General features: G+C 37.5%; 2 protein-coding genes across 11 annotated transcripts in view; both read right to left on the bottom strand.

Annotated features, from left to right (window-relative positions):
• Bap170 (Brahma associated protein 170kD) overlaps positions 1-19,492 on the bottom strand; it is a 37,188-nt gene extending 17,696 nt beyond the window's left edge. For 5 of the 10 annotated variants that reach the window (XM_074098508.1, XM_074098513.1, XM_074098516.1 and 2 more), the window contains exons 1-23: positions 19,302-19,492; positions 19,011-19,101; positions 17,680-17,789; positions 16,932-17,062; positions 16,344-16,556; positions 15,634-15,878; positions 15,135-15,410; positions 14,071-14,232; positions 13,498-13,662; positions 13,152-13,271; positions 12,575-12,706; positions 11,621-11,790; positions 10,601-10,719; positions 9,440-9,522; positions 8,584-8,709; positions 5,989-6,066; positions 4,539-4,631; positions 3,800-3,824; positions 3,528-3,583; positions 2,831-3,148; positions 2,008-2,133; positions 1,557-1,643; positions 1,096-1,140 (exon numbers count right to left, since the gene is read on the bottom strand). In XM_074098508.1, the coding sequence (XP_073954609.1) occupies positions 1,096-1,140; positions 1,557-1,643; positions 2,008-2,133; positions 2,831-3,148; positions 3,528-3,583; positions 3,800-3,824; positions 4,539-4,631; positions 5,989-6,066; positions 8,584-8,709; positions 9,440-9,522; positions 10,601-10,719; positions 11,621-11,790; positions 12,575-12,706; positions 13,152-13,271; positions 13,498-13,662; positions 14,071-14,232; positions 15,135-15,410; positions 15,634-15,878; positions 16,344-16,556; positions 16,932-17,062; positions 17,680-17,789; positions 19,011-19,101; positions 19,302-19,396 (3,066 nt within the window). In that variant the 5' untranslated portion in view covers positions 19,397-19,492. The remainder of the gene's footprint in view (positions 1-1,095; positions 1,141-1,556; positions 1,644-2,007; positions 2,134-2,830; positions 3,149-3,527; positions 3,584-3,799; positions 3,825-4,538; positions 4,632-5,988; positions 6,067-8,583; positions 8,710-9,439; positions 9,523-10,600; positions 10,720-11,620; positions 11,791-12,574; positions 12,707-13,151; positions 13,272-13,497; positions 13,663-14,070; positions 14,233-15,134; positions 15,411-15,633; positions 15,879-16,343; positions 16,557-16,931; positions 17,063-17,679; positions 17,790-19,010; positions 19,102-19,301) is intronic. The other 5 variants (XM_074098514.1, XM_074098517.1, XM_074098512.1 and 2 more) reach the window with 4 other exon arrangements.
• A 1,231-nt stretch (positions 19,493-20,723) lies between these two features.
• The window catches only part of LOC141435891 (AT-rich interactive domain-containing protein 2-like), a 9,465-nt gene continuing 8,861 nt past the window's right edge, over positions 20,724-21,327 (bottom strand). Inside the window, exon 13 of the mRNA XM_074098729.1 lies at positions 20,724-20,727. Coding sequence (XP_073954830.1) covers positions 20,724-20,727 — 4 coding nt within the window. The remainder of the gene's footprint in view (positions 20,728-21,327) is intronic.

Here is a 21,327-nt window from a genome sequence, read left to right as displayed (position 1 = left end):
TTGTCGAATATAAAATGTATTTATCTGCAAAAGTGACATCGAAAGATATAAATATCGAAGTCCAAAATATCGAAGTACAGAGTATCGTATATCCTATGTATGAACTATCACGTGACAGGGTCGACGGAGCTCCGCAAATGCGGAGCTCCTATTTCGCTCAGTTGAGGCGCTTCGCGCCTTAACACAATACTAACCTATCCTAACCTATTGAACATGAGCCGGGCGAGCTAAGCGAGCGTGCCGCGGTAGCGGCCGGCGAGTGCTAAAAATGACTATATTATGTAAAATAAATGATATTAAGAGAAAGGAGTAATAAATAAAGCAGATTTGTATGTACGATATTTTAATTTTCGACATTCAAATATGCTGATATTTACAACTTAGATAGAGTTGTATTGGCTATCGATATTTTTACTCATTCTATATTTTAAACAATCGACATTTCAATCTTAAACATTTTGACCATAGGCATAACAACTTTCGATATTGTGATACAATCGATAGTTTAATTTTCGATATTTTGAACATCGACATTTTAACCGTAGGTATTTTAATTTTCGATATTCAAATATGCAACCCCGGTAGGTCTGTTGCTGGCCTAAAGACTCGATTAGATGGTGCGAGAAATATCGTGCGAGTTACGGTAAAGTCGAAAAATCAAAATCACGTACAAGGGTGGAACCTTTGCTCTGCAAATGTCGTGTTGCCATTCCGTACCGCCAAAAAAACTATCGTGACCTTGATTGTGAAAAGTGGACACCCTGGTACCTGATTTAGCTTCCTGGACTGTACATTGCTGCTGGTGATAGATAATTTATAAATTCATAGCTGCGCGGTCAAGCAATATAACGAAACTCGCACGTTATGCCTCGCACCGTCTACGGCTGCGTTTCTACCAGAGATGTGCGTGGATGTGTTGCGAGGAATGTTTATCATGAACCAATAGAAACGCTTCATTTACCAACCCTCGCTCTAGTAGAAACAGCTCAGTACTTAGGTACAGTCTTTAGGTTCATGATAAAAAGATTCCCCACAACGCATCTTCGAACATCTCTGGCGGGAACGCAGCCGAAACGTAGTTGGTCTACAAAGCACCTTGGTGCGCAGGGCTCCTGTTAAAATAATTCCTCGGTGTCGGTGCTATGTACAGACATGGAACAAATCAGTGGCATACAATTAATTTCCTACTTAGTACCCTCAGTGGGTATATAGCTTATTACATTGCATTTTTAACACATTCAGTGCCAAGAACATGACAAACCGAATCGGGATCTCTGTTCGTTTAGGCAGTTTTCGCTACAAACTGGAAAGAACGCTGCTTCTTGTTACGATCGTAGCGTATGAGGTCGCGAAAGAGTTTATGGATATATGGATGTATAATAAAATCTAACTTAATAAATTAAATCATCGTGTCTCTCAAGAGGTTTCAGCTGCTTTATCTTTGTATAGTGCCCGACATCAACAATCGAAGCGGGTAAAATGAGGGAGTAATATAAAATGCATGCATGTGTGTATGTGTGTGTGTGTGTGTGTTGTGTGGTAATATTTTTACTTACCAAGTCGTCCTCGTCTTCTAATGCTGAGGCAGCCAACGCTGCATACAAGTTTGCTGCTGTCTTCGATACGCTTTCCTGTGGTGGGTTCTGAAAAATTGTGTGACCTTACAAGAACTTATCGAATTTAAGTATTGGAATGATATGGTAGAAAACATTACACTCTAATTTAGTCTAATCCAATGTTTACATTGACAAATAGATGTCAGATAAATAGAAGAAATGACAGCAACACCTGCATTAAAATGTAGTGGATTAGGTAAATACGGTGAAATGCACGAGAACCCAGCTTGTCAATGTTGGAATACGTGATTGGCACATTTTAATTAAAATATTTATGTTCCGTCGTTTGCCTGACAGTTACAGTGACAGATAAGTGTTAAATATGTAAACGTACGAAAAACAACTTCATACACTGCTCACTACAAGAATCCTTACCAACCAGTGTACTAACCTCCCTTTTTTCTTCAACCTTCATCCTCTTAGCAGCCGGTTCAGAGTACAACTGTTCCTCTTCCTTTTCGGCTTTCACATGTTGTTGTTGAATCACACTCTGCATCAGTGGACCAGCCTGGAGGACCTGAGAAAAGAGATTACAAGGTTTGGACTAAATGCTGCACAGAAATTAAAATACTTCTAAAGAGTTCCTTTGGATACTTTCCATTAGAAAAACATGTATTTTTTGAAATTTACGATTACCACTGAATTAACTAAATAAAGATTAGTACTCTACTGTCAATACGTTTAACGTGACAAATAAATGATTTAGTTCCCATTAAAACGTTTTTTTTTTGTGCATGTCATGACTCCTTCTAGAATATGTATAAATGGGACAATTTAATAAAATACTGATTAAGCTTAATATTACATACTAGCTATGCTTATGTCCTCGTAGTAGAGTTAAAATTGACTAGTTAGCTATGTCGTGAAAATTCAGAAAAAAATCTTAGTGCACATTCATGCGATTGGTTGCCAAATTTAAATTAGCTCCAGCTAGTGGTTTACATAGCGTCACTACTTTGAAAAATCTCGTATCTAAAATCAATATGTCAACAAAATTGAACCTTGACGTAATGGTCATAAAGTTCACTCGGAAAAATTATCTATATTTAGGTACGAGTTTTTTTAAAGTAGTGACGATAGGTCGTGGAATGTCTGCCAGTCACAATACTCTTTTGTAATAATCGACATGTATGCGTTTGTTAAAAAGCAGCAGAAAGAAAAATACTGTCAATATTATATGTAGTTTCCTTGCTTCTCTAATTTTAATAACATACCTGATTTTGGTCCTTGAACTGTATCAATGGATTCTGCATCTGGTCAGTTTTCAGTTGAATGATCTGCCCTTGTTCATTCTTAATCTGAATCAGCTGGCCTTGTTCATTCTTAATCTGGAAGTACTGGCCACCTTGCGTCACAATGCCTTCGTTGAACTGTATACACGGGTTGGTGTCAGGCTTGACTTGGACGATTTGTCCGGTTTCGGTTATTTGTATGGTAGGAGCGTTCATTTGAGCTCCCATTTGGACCACTTGGACGGGAGGATTGGACTTCTTCTCTAGTAAATCCGCAAGCATCTTGTTTTGTGCTGTTTTCTGTAAAATAAGCGAATTTTGATGAGGCTTTTCCTACAGATCAAATAAGTTTCCGCGGAAAAGATTCGATATTCGTGTTAGACGGTCCCTGACGGTTAAGTACTAATATTCAGTATTAGATTCAAAATGCCTTTTTTATAATAGGGTCGCAAATCCACAGTAATAAGGAAAAAAAAGCAAACTAAAATTTATTCATATATTATTTCACACAAATCGGCAAAAATATCAATAAATCATACCTACATGAATGAAAAATGTTCTATCGATAATATAAGTTAGACTATATACTAAATCGCAAAGGTAAAGGGTACTAAGGAGTTCGCGTCATGAAAAAGGTTGAAAAACACTAGACTAAATTAATCGATCACGATATACTTACGATAGTGAGCTGCGTTTGTTCGTCCATTTGAATTTGTATTGGCTCTTCTTTCAAACCTTAAAATTTACATAGAAAATATTTAAAAATATTTTATAACTTGAGTCTTACATCGACGGATCTCGGATTCAATCCCGTATATACATTTTTTCGAAATTGAAATAACCACATTATGTACCTGAATTAAAGTGGTTATTGCCGTGACGAAAAATTCCATATACGAGGTTGAGTCAGAGACCCATCGATATGCACTAATTGCACTAACTAAATATTACCTGTTTCTTCTGTTTTCAGCACAATCTGCAAAATAAAGTTTTTTTTTTATATCTGATTGTAGTTGGACGCATCTTTTTACAAATGTAATGTATTTTGTCGGGTAAGTTTGTATTTATCTCGCTTTCTCATTTAGCTTCAGTAAACTTCAGTAAGCTAGTTGACAAAACAAGATAAAAACAAACTTTTCCGACCAAATACGATGGCAAAACATTGTTCACTACATCTGTACGTCTTATAATTCGAGAGTTAACCATAATGACCCATCCAAATGGGTTACCATATATAATTATTGCATTAAGTTTAAGCCTTTCATTACTATAGCAAGAACTTGCATGTTGCGTTACATAGCGGACTATTGAGGGAGAATGAATTCAGTTGACCAAACGAATTCCGCAATGTAGTAAAACTTGCATGCAAGTTCTCGCGTAGTCTAAATGGTGTTTTAGGCATGGTTAGTCTACATTCAACAAAGTTACAGACCTATTCACTCACGAAGGCGCGCCCCACCACAGTTAATTATCAATGTGCACGAGTAAAACTCGTACTTACACGTTGTCTTAGTCTCAGTGTGCGTGACTGACTACGCCTGCGACTGAGGACACGGTCGAGCTACGCACACATAGACTTGTCGTACGGATAAGTTTACAACTACAATTATAAAATGTGGAGGGGTGCACCTTCGCGAGTGAACAGATCTGTAATATTAATATTAAACGATTTTTTTAATTATTTTTTTACCTTGTCACCCTGGATAGTGGGAGTGCTGCTGGCAACACCGCCCGAGGTTATCGTTGTACACTTAATAAGCGCTTCAGGATCGACATCCATTACCTAGAGAAAATGAGAGAATAGTAAAAGTAGTATTAAGCAAAGGTTTTTCAGATATTTGCTTGGTTAACGTAATATTCAGCTACTAATTTTTATAGTGCGGAATGTGAATTAGAAAATTGAATTGAATGAAAACGCTTATGAATTCATATCTAATATATAAAATTCTCGGGTCATAATGTTTGTGACCAAACTCCTCCGAAAAGGCTTGACCGATTTTTATGTCATTTTTATGTATATTCGGTAGGTCTCAGAATAAGACGTAAACTACGGCGCAGTCGCAGGCAACAGCTAGTTACAGTATAAAAATCAGAGATTATTAGTGACGAGTGTTTCTCCGACGCTCGTACAGTCAAGTGTAAAAATATGAATTTATTCAAAGTTTCAAAAATAACTACCACAGACTCTTATTCCGACGCAATAAGGCGGTAGTAACATATTTTTTCTACTCGCGTAGTACAATGCGCTAATAACGATATCGCTATCGGTAACCCAATGAGGTGCATTGTGTGATCGCAACTTTGACATTTCATTGTGAAACGTTTCACAATGTTCTTTTTCGCACTGCAAATGGCGGGAATTAAAAGAAAAAAAAACTTCAACCATTCTATTTTATTTAGTTAATTATTGTTAAATCGACTTTAAACATTAATTAAAATATGTTTACATAAACAATTATTGAATAATGAATACTTACATAACGGACAATAAATTAATTTTACAGTTATTATTAAATTTTAATATTTCAACATTATTTAATTTGGCTGTATTCGAAAAAGTTAACAGGTCATTCTAAGGTTGTAATTATGTAGTTAAAAAAAAAGTTTCAAAATAGCGGGATTTGTTTGGCTTTTGCACGGAGTAATTGAAAATTGAAAGAAATAAAAGTGTTAATCACTATTTAAACGACTTTTTATCTGTGAGAATGTGTGACTTTGGTGAATTAAGTGATGCAGAAATGATGACGCCGCCAGAAATAAAACAGGCGGCAATGGAAGTGAGCAGTAATTTGCTACTTTAAAATCTAAAAATTCATTTATTGTCCTTTATGTAAATATTCATTATTTATTAATTGTTTATGTTTGAGCTCGTAGAAAAAGTAATGTATGCAACTATTCATAATCAGCCATCGAGACACTCATGCATATCTATGAAGCTGAATGTCATAAACTCGCACTTGTGTCTAATAACTTATTATGATACAGTTGCATAAAATACTATTTGAGTGGTTCGAATAGACACCTATTTTTGCAGTTGACTGTACATAAATAAGGGCTAGATTTTTGTCTCTATTCTATGTAATTGGCAAGCAATTAAGAAGCCGTCTGGTATTAATAAATGATATTTGATTAATACTTACCGATTGATTGGATTGCACTACCACTCCGCTGGCAGACGGAGTTATCACTCTCTGTTGGTTTTGCTGTCTTTGCGCCACCTACACGTAAATTTAATTACAAATAACGGGTATACACCATACTTCGAATATACTTTTAGAAGGCGCAATGATTCGAAAGTTATACTGGTTTTGCTATGCTTCAAAATTACATGTATACAGCAGGCAGCTTTGCTTTATAATGTCTATTTACGATTTTCCTTGTTAATTAATGCGATGTCACTATGACGTTTACTGTGAAATGGTTCCATGGTGGCTCATGGATTAATAAAATCCATTACCGTAGAGGACGCTACTGACCATGAGACTTTAAATGCAAGGTCCAATTCTACTCGCACAACTGAGCTTATTTTTAGTACCATTATCAAATTATCAATTTATATAATTTTGATCCTTAGGGCCTGTTTCACCACTTGTCGACTAACTTTAAGTGACGGATATCAGTGATGCCGTCTCTGTTTGTTTCGTCCGAATAAACAAAGACGGCATTACTTTTAACTGACACTTAAAGTTAGTCGACAAGTGGTGAAACAGGCCCTTAAAGTTTAATCGTGAAATCAGCGTATTAGATCAGAGATTTAACAATGTGGTGTCAATTTAGTGTTGTATTGCACACATTGAAAATTACATTTAATCTGTATAAAAAAAATATAATGAGCACTGGTCATGTTATTAAGAAGTTGCTAAACAAAAAGTAGCTCGTTATGCGAGTGCGAGAGAAACTTGCATTTAAAGCAAAGCTAAGGTATAAAATATACCTAAACTTGGAAGATTCCGTATAAAATACGAAATCCTTAGAAAAATATTACTATATTTTTTCGTAATACGGAGCCCTATTTTGGGCGTGTACGACACGCTCTTGGCCGGTTTTTTTGGCATTGTATCATATATATGATACATAACTTTAGATCATCTTTTTGTAATTTTTTTAAGTTATTTTGTTAGCTCTACAAGCATCCAACGAGGCTTGAATTACACTTGTTTCAACTTGCTAAGAAAAAGGTTAACGAGACAAAACCAAAATTACTATTAAATTTATTCTAATCTTCCAGTACAGTTAGAAAAAATACAACTGTTCAAATCAACCTTCACTAAAATTTCAATTTTCTATTTTTTTAACATGCTCACAAATTAACCCACTCTGCATGCCAACGTGTTATATAACTCCAGTTGTTAGTCTACTAATAATTATTTAATTGGCATGCTTAACAACGCTACATAAACAACATAACAACATCTACAACTAATCTAGAAGCACGTAACAGATTTTTAATTCATAATCAGCATTTTTAATTGTTTACTTTTCAATGCAAACAATTTAGAAAATATAAAACGATACCTTGTGGGTTTAGATAGCTAACCAAGATATTCAACCCAAACTACAACAATTGAAAATTTTTAGTAAAACCAGTCACATCAGATGTATGTTTTGATGACGTGTTTCGCATGGTTTGGTTTGTATAATTTAGGTATGCAATCACGTATAATTAAACTACGAGTATATATCTATACTTAAACCCAAAAGGTATACTAATTTATTACATTATACTTTGACCACTAATTTTTCTTTGTTACGCACTTTACAAAATAAATAATTTAAGCGCTATTTTTTACATTCTCTTCCCAATTTCTATTCATAAAGAAGAGATATAACTTCTACCTATGCTCTCGTCTAAACGACCGTGCAAATCAAACCTTCAAAAACTATCTCCAAGTTCTAATACAACTTTATAATGAAAAATTATCTTAGAACTTACAAGAATATATTTAAACCCATGCAATTTCTTAACGGGTCGTGTCATTTTGAAAATTTTGACAACCCTTTTACCAGTTTTTCCAACTGCCTTCATATTTCCTCTCTAAAATAATAATCGAAAACGAACTGAAAACAAACGGGTCAAATAAAAAGATACAAAAGAAATAATGGAACACAGTAAAATAGCAAAACTTAATATAAAAAAAACATCAAAAACCCATTTTGAGAAATGCAAAAGAAAACACACCTGAAAGAGTACCTGTTTAAATAAATAACAACATGAATAATTATATTACTTTATAAGTTTGACTAAGAGAATTTTCAACGAACATTCTATTTTGAAATAACATAGGTACTCTTCCATTTAGCATTTCGAAACCAGGCGTACTTATTTTTGAGTAAAATTTTAACAAGAAACAGCAAAAAAGTTTTTATCACTCGCAACATGGCGATCGTGATTGTTTAAGAAATGTTAGACTATAAAGGATGGGTAAACTAACGATAGAGATGAAAGACGTTCATCGGGTGTCGCTCGCTCAACTCGGCTCTGTTCGGTCGACTTTTTTACTAGTTTCGTTCACTTTCCAGCAGATTAAATAAACAAAATGAGATATTTATGCAAAAGAAATATTTCTTTTCTCCTTAGACACTCAATTCCACCGGCGACCTAATCTAAGTGTCAGTAGTGGAAATATACCTATATCTTTGGTGGAAACAAACAATGAAATCGTAACAAGAGCATTTCAGCGTGGTTTCAAAAGCTACCAACAAGTAACGTGTTAGTATTGTTAATGTCAACTTACTTGCGGTTGCGTTTGTAGTGCGGGGCTTACTTTATTGGCTAGCAGGTGCTTGATAAGAGTCGTGTTGGTCGCGTTCGACTCGAGGGCGTGGGAGAGGTGCGGGTGCGGCGGCTGAGCTTGCTGGGGCTGGAAAAAAAATAGATTATACAACAAGAGCATAAAACGAGTCATTTTAATAGAGACCTTTGGTAGGCCGTAGGTATTCAAAAAGAAAGAAGAAAGTAGAGGAAAATTGGATTCTAATTAGGAAATTCTTAGGTACACATTACATTAGGGGGGGTACGGGTACTGATTCAGAACATGGCATATCAAAGGGTAATACGATCGACTTCTCATGCTCGTAAACTTCGTATTTATTATTATTTATATCGTAGCCTCGATTTAGGCGAAATGACTTTTATGCTCTATTGCATAAAGTAAAATCTTCGTCTAAAACCAAGGCAATCAGGTGCCAACAGCCACAAACAAAAGAGTTAATATATTAAAAAAAAAATCGTAGTGAACGATTATTTCCACTGTTATTTAATTTCCTCGCAATGGAAGTAAATACAGAGTATAAAACTCTAGCATTAAACCCATTTTCCTCTCGACGTGTCTATACACCCTCGTATGAGCTAATGAGGAAAAGGTAGGCGGGTCCCCTGATCCTAAGCAGTCACTGCCATTCATGGGTCAATGGACATATATAACGTAAGTAGCGGGCCCTAACAACCAAACCACTAACAATAAACTAGTTAGATAATGTCGTTCGGAACTCGAAATAGAAGATCGGTTTCTTTGTCTTTCTCATTTGAATCTTCAGGACGAAGAAGCCCGACGAGTCCCGAGCGACTGTAACATTCTGGTTGTACTTTACCTGTGCTTGTGATACCACTGTTTTAACCTCAACTGTGGGCGTTTTATTTGTCAGTTGCGCTTTCAATATCGGCGACGCTGGCCCTAAAAACAAAATACCTTTTAACCTCGTGCCGCTCAAATGTGCAATAAAGTGTACACATATGGTCAAGGGAATTAAGGGAGAAATATACTATTAAAACGCGACGCCAAGCCACGTCGTCCGACGCATGTTTCTATCTGCACCTGACCATAATAAATATTATGGGACTGATTAGTACTGACATGCGTTGGAGGGCGTGTGTAAGCGTGTCGTGGTGTGGGTTTTAAATAGTGTGTCGGCACCTTTATCATATATGTTACATTGGTAACAGAGTAATAGTAGATTGTTCAACAAGGGACTAAAACAAGCCATAATGGCACGACATGTTTAGCCACACGAGCAGAGCGAGGGTGGCTATAGTTCGAGTGGCATTATGGTTTTTAGTCTCGCGGTAAACACTCTACTTTTCATATTCACGAGTCGTGCGAGCAGAGCGGTGGCGCGTAGTGTGCGTGTTGCGGCAGCCGCCGAGTCGCGTCCTCCTGAGAGGAAGGGCTACGAAATAGCCCGAAACATGTCGAGCTAAACTCGGTTTAAGACGTGAGTTATCCGTAATAATATCATTTAATATGAGTGAGTCTCACGGTACTCTACTTTTCACTTTGAATGCGAATTTGTTGCGCGGTTTTTTCTTTTCTTTTATTGTTTATGAAGTGACGCTTTAAAAGCTTACATATTTAGCCAACAGTTTCAAAATTGAAAACTATTTTAAAACTAATTGGCCCCCTACACCACTGCTAGATAGGAATCTAGACACGAATATTTCTTATGCATACATATCTCAGGTAGCTTATTTCTAGTATAGCAACATCTCTTGTCTGGGTGAGCGGTTAGTTCCGAAAGAATGTGACGTCTCTCGAAACATAGATGTCGCTAGTGCTGCTGCTTAAGTAGCATAGTAGAAATAAGCAAACTGAGATAACAAGAATACTGGACTTAACAAAAAGGATCCAACCATCAACATTTTTTTTTTTTAGTTTTGGATCTGCTCTTAGTAGGAACAAAAGCGAATTTAGAGAATAACATGACAATGCTTTGGATCCTTTTTGCTAAACTACGTCCAAGTTCAACTCCACTTGCCTGCTGGTGGATTGACCCTGTTCTGCTGATTCTTCGCTCTGATGCCGACGTAGACCTGCTGAGTCTCCCCCGAAGCCAACGTGATAGTGTTAGGGCCCACAGTGCCTCCAAACACCGTTCTAAAGATTTGGTTGATATTATAATTTTTAAATATTCTGTACAAGGAACCTTTATAGCTTCGCCATCTGTCCGTCCGTCCGCGGCGTAGTTTAGAGCAGTGGCGTAGCGTGGGTATCGGTCGAACTTTTATTTAAATTTGAAAAACTATATTATACAAGATGTCATTATTGTAACAATCGCTTATAGAAAGGGGATTCCCCGATTTCGTCGACTCAGAATTTCGTGCTCATTCTAATCGTCCGCATCGTATGTACGAACCGCGGGCCGCGGTTGTTGTCACGGATGAGCAGAGTAATTGTTTTAGTTCATTGATATGGACCTCCGCAAAGTAACGCCCGATTCAATAAATTATATTACTTTCAATATATTATTCAGTATTAGGTATTTATTATACAACTTTGTCGCCCTCTAAAAGTGCCGCCCCCACCACGCTACGCCACTGGTTTAGAGACTGTTAGTGCCAAAAAGTTGCAATTTTGCAAAAGATATTAATCATCAGTTTCGAGTTCGAATCGAGTGTTATTTTCTGTTTTTTTGTTTATATTTCCTACAGTTGAATAACTGTATCTTAACTGCATTTGATTAATATGCACTCCCAGCGATTAATTACCTCCCTTTTCGGATTTTTATTTAAAAAAAAAACATGAAATAAAAAATTTGATTTAAATGACAACACTTCGGGCACCTAGCGGGTACCTACCCTAAGAGCCCATTCCCACTTGTCGGGTGTCGGATCATTTTCGTGTCGGATGTCAGTCATTTCTATAGAAAATCGTGTCGGGCAAGTGTGAATAGCTCATATTCAAAATGTTCTGAAACTGGAACATACGATTAAAATCCGGGCCCGACATCCGACAAGTGGGAAACCAGCTCTTAATGTTAGAAGAGACTGGAACCGACCTCACAAGCCTGGACAAGTTAGCGGGGGCGATGACCCCTTTCCTGCCGAGTTTGGAGCAGCAAGCCATGTAGTGTCTGTGCAGCTCGTGAGCGTCGCACGCGCTGTTGTCGCCGACGGGCAACGCTTCGTATGAGGAGCGGAGCCACGCCTGAGCGAAGTGTTCGTTCTCCTACACGGACACCAGTTTCAAAATTGAGGGTATTATGTACCAGAGATAGGCATTATTTGAATAATTTTTAGTTAACTAATTATCGGAATAAATAATTAATCGACCAAATTTTGAAAAAAAAAACTCAAATAAAAGTAGGAAGGGAAGGGATTCGATTTGTAGCATTCGAACATGGCGGATGTAGATAGTATCTAATTTTGGTATTTCTGGTTTCTTTGGCTAGTTAAAGTATAATTTTGATAGTATATAAAGACAAAATTCTATATTGCTCTCGTGTCTGATATTTTTTCATGCGCAAGTTGTCTCCACGTGGTTTCTGGAAATTTACTATCAAGTTGCAAAAACTACAATCACCGTACAACGTCGCTCCCAAAGAGAGCTTACTTTGACACTGGCGAAATTGTCCTAAAATAGGACAGAAGCCATATTTTAAATAAAATAAATAAATAATAAAGTAGGGAGACACTCATATTTGTTTAATAGTCTCATATATTCAAGATGCCTTGTGTAGTATTCTTTCATTTCATCAAAAACAAATTTACATTATTATTCGTTTCACAAATGTGTCACTTGGCCAAATTTTTTTTTTTTAGATTAAAATGTACCAAACAAAACATTTGTGAAACGAATCATTTGCAAAAAAAAAAATATTGGTTAGACATTAGTGAACCATGACATTCATGTAACAAACATCCATAGCTCTCTGCTGTATGTTCGAGCCGGTGCCGGCTGGGATTGGTGCTGGGATAACATTAATGTATTATTTATTTGTAATGTAACAAACCTGCACAGTTCTCTGCTGCATGTGCGAGTGTTGTACATTGTTGACCGGCGCGGCGGGCGGGGTGGGCGACGGCGCCGGCGCCGGCTCCGCGGCCGGCTTCGGTGCCGGCTGGGGTTGCTGCTGCTGGGATAGCTAACAAGTTGCGTTTATGTTTATGTTGTGTTGTTTGAAGTACACATACTCTTACATTGTTTGGAAACCCCTGGCTTAATGTGTACCAGAGGCCTTATTGTCTAATACGCTTGGAATCACAATTGTTTTCACCACTTCTATCTGCCACACGGTATAAGATGAAAGTAGAAAGAGATAGAAAGAGAGGTGAATAAGATCGCGAACGTCAGAGCGTTAGACAATGCGGCATTAAATAACATTCGGTTTCAGAAAATCTTTAGATAGATAGACCACGGCCTGCGGGCCGCATGTGGCCCGCTGTAGACGTACGTGCGGCCCGCCAGCGACCTAATAGCAATAGCAAAAACCTAGCAAAATTATGATGAGATGATGAGTTGTTTTTATTTGCTGCGGCCCTGGTCCTGTTAAGTTTGTGCATCCCTGGTATAAATAAATAGCTAAATACCGGTTGCTGCTGCGTGTTTTTGTCCTGCTCCCTCTCAGCGGCAGCCGCTATAGCGCTCGGGCCGCTCACTGTCTCCACCACACGCATTAAGATACAAGCGCGGGGGCCGTAGCTTTGTGCCTGGAACAATAAACAAACATATATTTTAAGAAATCATAGGAGAGATAATAACAGAGAGACTACACATTTCAAAGCAATATGTAAACTAATCTGAGCCTTGAAGCGCACGCAGTAAAGATCACTGTGCGTAACTGTGGGTTACCTAGTGTGCATACTGCAAGCACCGCGTCATATGAGCGTACACACCTAGTGTGCACACTGCCACTATAATGTTACCGAGTGTTACCTCGACAGTGACGAGTGAGACCAGCGTGGCGACGAGGCCAGGTAGTCGCGCCACGTACTCGCCGGCGCGGTCGCCCAGCGACGTCAGTGCGTACACACACTCAAGTGTGCACACTAACACCATTATGTCGCGAAGCGTGAGTAGTGCACATACGTCGCTGTACACCTGAGGATAAGAAGGTCGGATATTAAAATGTTACACTCAATTCTCATACAGGGTGACCACTCATCAAGTCATCAAATGCATACACGTCGTTTACCATCGCACGTTTTTGTTTTTTAATATTAGTGGAACAAAGAAAACAAAAGAACACTTATATATACTTTTTTTATCTATGTTTTAAATATTTTTGAAAATAATAATGCATAAAAACAAAATCTAGTAAATGAACATTTATTTGACCTGTTGCTGCGCAACTTCCTCCCAATTAAGCAAAAAGCGGAGTGTACAACCCATCTTAACCCATTTTACCCCAACTAGACTATCAATCCGCGCTTGCGACTCGGTTGTCAAAGTCTCGTGCAAGGCACTTTTATACTATCTACTATGACCATTAAAGTTCTAAGATGTTACCTTAGCCTCCAAAACCTTCAGCAGAGTGTCCTCATTGGCCTCATTCTGGGCCAGTTTGTTGAGTAGTTCCAATGCGGCCAACACCCTGGCGCGGTCGTTGGACACTAGAGCCGACTGGATGGTGGACAGAATATGCCGGGATATCAGACAGGTTGCTGGGTCCTGTAGGCAAGCAGGGTGAAGATTTAAAGCTAGGAGAACTCGGAAGGCAGAAGAAATTGATTATGACAATTGCTTAGTATAACACTTCAATTGCATAGTGCGAACTAACTCTGGTACCATCATGCTACCAGATGTTAGACTAACATCCTAGTAGTGAACGGTTGAGTTCCTCTGAAGATGAGCTCTGGTTGAGTTCGAAACGCGTCAGTGTAGTGTAGTGGTGGTGGTGGATGGGTTTGTGTGATTTGTGTGTGTTCTTACAGTGTGGAGGTGGACGAACTGCAAAGAAACGTCTGATTCAATAAATTAATTATAATGGGGGCGACTCGCCTACAGTCTAGTCAAAACTTAGTATGTTACACGGTTCTCTATCGTTTGCCCAAATTTCATATGCCACAATGTTTCGTTTTCCATAATTTTCATTTGCCATAAGTAATTTATTTCTGAAATAGTATTTTCTTTAGAGTTGATATGAAACTAATCTAACCTAACCTCCTACTGCATTCTATCAGATGACATTTAAAAAAATCCTATATATTTTATGGCAAACGTTGGTATGGCAAGTGAAATTCGGGCAAATGAAATTCGAGCAAGTAAAGGTATACGGATATACACAGCCAATTGCAGAGTGCGTTTTGCAGCAGCCGCCGTGTCGCGTTGCTCCTAGATGAAGGGTTACGAATTAGCCCGAAACATGTCTAGCTAAACTCGATTTAAGACATGATTTATCCGGATTGTTTTAATTAAATATGAGTGAGTCTCACTGTAGTTTCATGTACAAAATAGCAATTTGTTCTTAAAAAAATACATACTTTCAGTCAAACATAGAACCTCCTCCTTTTTATTAGATTACATGCCTAGTTACATGGGGAAAAATGTAACTATATAAAGTATAAACGTACCTTAATAATAAGCTCTGTGGAAATATTCCCGAGTGCATCCAACCCGGACTGCCGTAGACTTCCGACCCAGCAGTTCGCGCACAGCAGCAAAAAACGTATGAGCGTCGTATTCTTCGCCAAATACTGTACGTTCTCCTCATGGAAAGAGAGTGATCGCACTATGGATGCGATCTGGAGTACTCGTTGCGTGTACACACACGACGCCCCGCCGGGGAGTTCTGGCGCAAACAACTGTTCATCCTCAGAAGGTTCCGTTACCCAGTCCTCATTTGCTTCCTGGAAAAAGGATTATTAGGGTTCAATGTTTCATGGAAACAAGAAAAACATCTGCTCAAGGAGAAAAAGTGGCGACTCCGATTCATGTTTAAGCAAACGCACAAGATAGGTATTGCTTACCTTGATTTTTTTTCAATGTACAGTCATCTACAAAGTTAATATATGGACAAAGTAACAAAAATATGTACACACAACCTTAACAACCTAATTGTATACACGTTACCTCTTCTAAAATCTTCTCAATCAACTCTTCCCCTCCACATTCATTCAGCAAACAATCCGTGAGCGTGTTATGAGCAGCCAGGGCCTGCACCATCAGTTCAGGCTGGTCCCCGCTCAGCTGCGAGAACTTGGTTTCATCAGCAAGTTCCTTTGCACCGCCGCCGCCCGCCCGAAGTTGCCAGAACTCGTGCGGGTACCGCCCGCGCGCCTCGAAGTAGGAACGGCCGATTGTGTCACGGAGACTCACTGGAGAGAAAGTTTTGATATAAAAGGATGGCAAATAAGTAGTTGATTCGTCAAATGTAACGCAGTAAGAATTATGTAGAACTTAATTCAAGGAAACTTGAATTAACAAAACAATTTTTTTTTTAGTTTATAAAAACATTACATAATACAGTATTACAAGTGAAACAAATAAATAAAAAATCAAACAATTATTTAGTTTGTTTGTTTATTTATACTCTTTATTGTACAAAAAGGAAATACAAAAATGTTACACAAAAAAGAAAGTGCTAAGTACAAAGGCGGTCTTATCCCTAAAGGGATCTCTGCCAGTCTCTAACAGTTAAGTCAAATAACCCGCCCCTTTCCATTATTTTAATAGCACACTTGTTTTTTTTTAATGATTTTAGGCATTTGTCTGAAGAGAGATTACTCTACTGCGGTGTCACAATAGAGAAGTAATTGTTAAAAAGTTAAAATCATACTTACTGTGGTTATACACCCCTGCATGCGCTAACAGGAAATCCAGTATATGAGGTGTGGTTCCCAAAGGCATCCTGTTGGAGTGATCAGCGGCCAACACCGTGCAGACATTGACAGCAAAGTCTTGCTCATTCGGCATTGGAGACAGGAGGGACAGAGCCAGACGTTCCGAAGGCCCAGCAACTCGGGTCTGAACTGCTCGCAGGGGCTCTCCAGAAGCTATAAAAATAGTAGATTGTGCTAAATGTATAAAAGGATGTATTTTAACCAACAAGTTTATATTTACGCGAGCAGCAAGCGTTAGTTAAATCCAGAGTAAAATAAATGAGTTACAATGCCAATTATTGTTCTGTGTGTGGAATAGTCTATTTTTGAGAAATGAAAAAATCCATAAACTTCCAAAAATATCCCCTTTTATGAGGGCATATGGCATTTAGAGCTCAAGGATTTATAAGTTATGATAAGTGGTCCTAACTTAATTTTGAGTGCGAAAATGTACTTGGTCATATTTGTTCATCACGGTTATTTTAACCAATTTTATACAAAAAAAAAACATTTGTAGCTGATACTTTTGATCAGCAATAATGAAAATACCTGAATAATATGTTCCTCCTCCATAAGGCGTCCTGGGAACATTACTGCCGCGGCCACGAGTCGATCTTAAGTCCAAGTCGTCCATGTCATTATCATCATCTCGGCTCGGAGGGCCCTTGGCCTTCTCATATCTAGTGACAGAATTTAACACTCAATAATCTGACGCACTGCCACTTTACAATCACATTTTTTGATCCTCTATGTTTATTAAATTGTAAAAAGCCGTGGTGGCCTAGTGGTTTGACCTATCGCTTCTCAAGCAGAGGGCCGTGGGTTCAAACCCCGGCTTGCACCTCGGAGTTTTTCGAAAATCATGTTCAGAATTAAATTAAAAATTTACCAGGAGCTTTGCGGTGAAGGAAAACATCGTGAGGTAACCTGCATTAACCAGCGAAGCAATTCAATGGTGCAGGTGAAGTTCCCAATCCGCACTAGACCCGCGTGGGAACTATGGCCCAAGCCATCTTGTTCTGAGAGGAGGCCTGTGCCCAGCAGTGGGACGTATATAGGCTGGGATGGGATGTATTTTAAAAAGGAATACTAGATTCAGAATGTGCCTATGTCAGCTTCTCTTAATTTTTTTTGCAAGGTATAGTCTTCACAAGTATCATTACCATAAGAAAATAGTTAGTTGAGCTTCTAAAACTGCACAAAACAACCAGTATTCTACTGTTCTAGCTCATTGTCTTGAATACAGTATAAGAAAATAACAAAAAAATTTAAAAATGCATGGTAGCTCATTGCTTACTTTTCCAAATATGTCCCATATATTCTTCTAAGCAGTGTTGATCCATTGATACAAGGGTGAGGCAACCGCAACGGACGCAGAAAAGACTCCCAGACATCATAGAAGTTTACCTGCAAGGAAAATCCATACTAATATTACAAATGCGAAAGTGTGTGTGTTTGTATGTTTGTCCGTCTTTAAGGCGAAACGGAGCTACGGATCGACGTGATTTTTGGTATATAGAGTTACTTTAGTTTGAGGGCCCGAGAGTGACATAACTACTTTTTATCCTGGAAAAATGCAGAGGGAACTGCGCGCGCGTTTTTATTCAAATATTGGAATGTATTTATTTATTTTGCTACCCTTACCGAGTGCCACGAAATTAGAATGTTTATTAATAGTATATGCATATATTTTAATGATAATAAAATTACCAGACCTTCAAATCAAAACCCTTCTCTCACTATGGACAGCGTATTGTGACCAAAAGTATAACTCACTGACTCAGTAACAGCCTATTTATATTCACTCATTAACTTGTTGTGCAAACAACAACTTTAATGGGTCATTTTGGATAAATATGTTAAAGGTGATAGAAACTTGTAACAAATATTGAAAAATCATGAGTATAAATTGAGGCTTTGAACACTCAAGGTGATCATGTCAGCCTATATTAAATGATATTGACCAGGATAACTCACGTCTTAAATTGAGTTTAGCTCAACATGTTTGGGCTAATCCATGTGCACAGTGCACATGTTGCAGCAGCCGCCAAATAGCGTTGCTTCTAAAGGGCTATGGATTAGCCTGAAACATGTTGAGCTAAACTCGATTTAAGATGTGAAATATAAAAATAATAAATAAATAAATATCATGGGACATTTCACACCAATTGACCTAGTCCCAAACTAAGCAAAGCTTGTACTATGGATACTAGGCAACGGATAAACATACTTATATAGATAAATACATACTTAAATACATATTAAACATCCAAGACCCGAAACAACATTCGTGTTATTCACACAAATATCTGCCCGGCCGGGATTCGAACCCAGTACCTCAAACTTCGTAGTCAGGTTCTCTAACCACTTAGCCATGCGGTCGTCCAATCCGGGTATATATCAAATATCCGGATCAATATCATTTAATACCCATGGTTTTTAAATATTTTGTAATTTTCGAAACACCAGTTGGGTTAAACAGTATCTTGATATGGTATTTTTAAGTATTATTTCTTACCTTTCTAGCCACCACTCGGCAACAAAAAAACTGAGATCATTTTTATTTTATGATAGTTTTCCAGTAAAGATTGTTTGAAGTAAAACTAGCTTGATAAAAGAACAAATTACCTTACTGATGCCACCCCTCTGCTGTACTAATGTATAAAATAGATATAAATCTATGTCAATGCAATTCACTGAAGGAATCTTAAATGGTATTCTGAAAATAAACAAAATAAGGTTATAATATGTATAAATGCTTACCAATAATGGAAAAAGCGCTTTCAAAAGCCGCATATGATATTTTAACAATAATAACTGGTGAAATTGTGACCCAATTATTTCTTATTAGCTCGTAAACTACGAAAGCATCACAACAAATGCTAAGATAAATAATACAGTCATGAAAACAATTATTACCCTTTACTCTCGTTGAACTGCTTTTTTCTTTTCAAAAATGCTTCCTTATCCTTAATATAGGTGCTAGATTTCGTATTTATTTGTGGTTTAGACATTTTTAATCTAATAATAGCGGTACTTGAAACAACACGATTTTCACACGGTTACACTTAGCACACGGCCACGCAGATTATGAAATATAGGTGAATACATCACAATTTCACATATGAACTAAATGAATCGAAATTGTAAGAAAGTCATTCAAAATAGTAGAAAAATCCAAAAGACTCAAATACTCGAAAAGGCATTTTTTTATGCCCGTTTGTTCACTCACACACAGACAGCGTTTGACAGAGAGTTAGGGTGCGTGTACACGGACAGTGGTTTTCCTTTGTCAACCAAAGAGTGAAGTTTTCATTTTCGAGGGCATCTCTCTGTTATCCAATCATCCAGATTGTTTGGACTGGAATATCTAACGTAGACTTAAAAAAACAGTTTTCAATACTTTAATCTATTTCAATTTTGTTAATTGATTTAATTTAATTTAATTTAGTTGTTGTAATTGTTGACGACATGTATCATTTATAATCAGTAAACAAAAATGTTTTCGTTTCAATATCTTGAATGTATTTCTAGTTATTAAAAGTTATTAAATGCTATAAGCTACAGCTATTTTTTCTTAAACTAGACTAGAACAATTGGATACCTTAAGTTTTCTGGGATGGTCCATATTATTATTTTTATTGATAGTAGACTTATAATGTAGCTTCCTTTTTGGAAAAAAATTGAAAGCTTATTTTGGCAACCACACGTTTCGTGAGTTAACAAAAAAGACAAAGACGAAACGTGTGGTTTGCCGAAATAAACTTTCAATTTTTTTTTACAAAACAATGGAGTGAAAAAAATATCTATCTGCAGGAGTGAGAGCTACATTATTCCCAGCCTATATACGTCCCACTGCTGGGCACTGGCCTCCTCTCAGATTGAGAGGGCTTGGGCCGTAGTTCCACGCGGGCCCAGTGCGGATCGGGAACTTCACACGCACCATTGAATTGCTCCGCAGGTTTTGCGCATGTTTCGGAAAAAACGAAAAAAAAAACTATCCTCATTAAATTCTATGAAACTATAGGAACGGTTTTTGCTGGTTGTAGGTATTGCAGAGGCCATTTATTCAGGATTTTATTTTTAAGACAGCTTCAAAGTTAAATATTTGCTACAAATATAAATATTTTGGCTGTTGAGCACATTAAGCTGAGCAGAAAACAGATAGCCGGTTTTACCTTCTACCTCCTTTTGTTCACTGTCACTAGTGTACTACTCTTTGCACTAGTCTACCCGCATTGCACATGTATAATAACAACAATAATTAATTTTAGTAATTTTGAGAAAAAAAAATATCAGTCACCATTTGGTCACCACAATAGATCACAAAAGGCTCACGCTTTAGCTGAAAAGAATTCGAAAAGGCTCTATTCAACCTTGTTGTATGAATGTAATGAGGGCTATCGCGAATGAATTCGCGCTAGAGGCGCTAGTGTAGCGTGAGGTCTCCGAATGTCAAATCTCATAGTTTTTGAGTGAGCTACGCGGGTTTATTTATAATAAGATTTTTGTAATATTTTGCATAACCTGAAATTAAATTATGGCAATTATGCGTTAAGGGGCAATGAATGTCTGTGTTTTGAGACAGTTTTGTCTTTCGGAAACTTTTTGTCCTCCCTTTTTTTCCGAACAAAACGGGCTTAGCAACACTGTGGTTGCTGAGATATTTTTATGGTACGGTTTTAAGGTGTTTTAAATATGATTTTAACCTAAACTTTGTTTTAACGCCCGTAATATCAGACTTTGAAGCCATTACTTAAAAACCTCACGCAACATTGCGCCATCTAGTTGAGCAAAAACGATAGCCCTCATTGCAATATCCACTTTAGAATGTTTAACTAAAACGTTTTTTTTGAACTTCTTAAAATTTTAAATGAAATGAAGCGAAGCGAAGTAGTCCAAGATCAGCAGGGCTACTACGAAACTCGAAACTCGAAGTTCGTAT

Source organism: Choristoneura fumiferana, chromosome 15, assembly GCF_025370935.1.
Source record: "Choristoneura fumiferana chromosome 15, NRCan_CFum_1, whole genome shotgun sequence".
NCBI lineage: Eukaryota > Metazoa > Arthropoda > Insecta > Lepidoptera > Tortricidae > Choristoneura > Choristoneura fumiferana.
The sequence above is the reverse complement of the archived record's forward strand: the minus strand, read 5'-3'. Positions and strand labels throughout refer to the sequence as shown.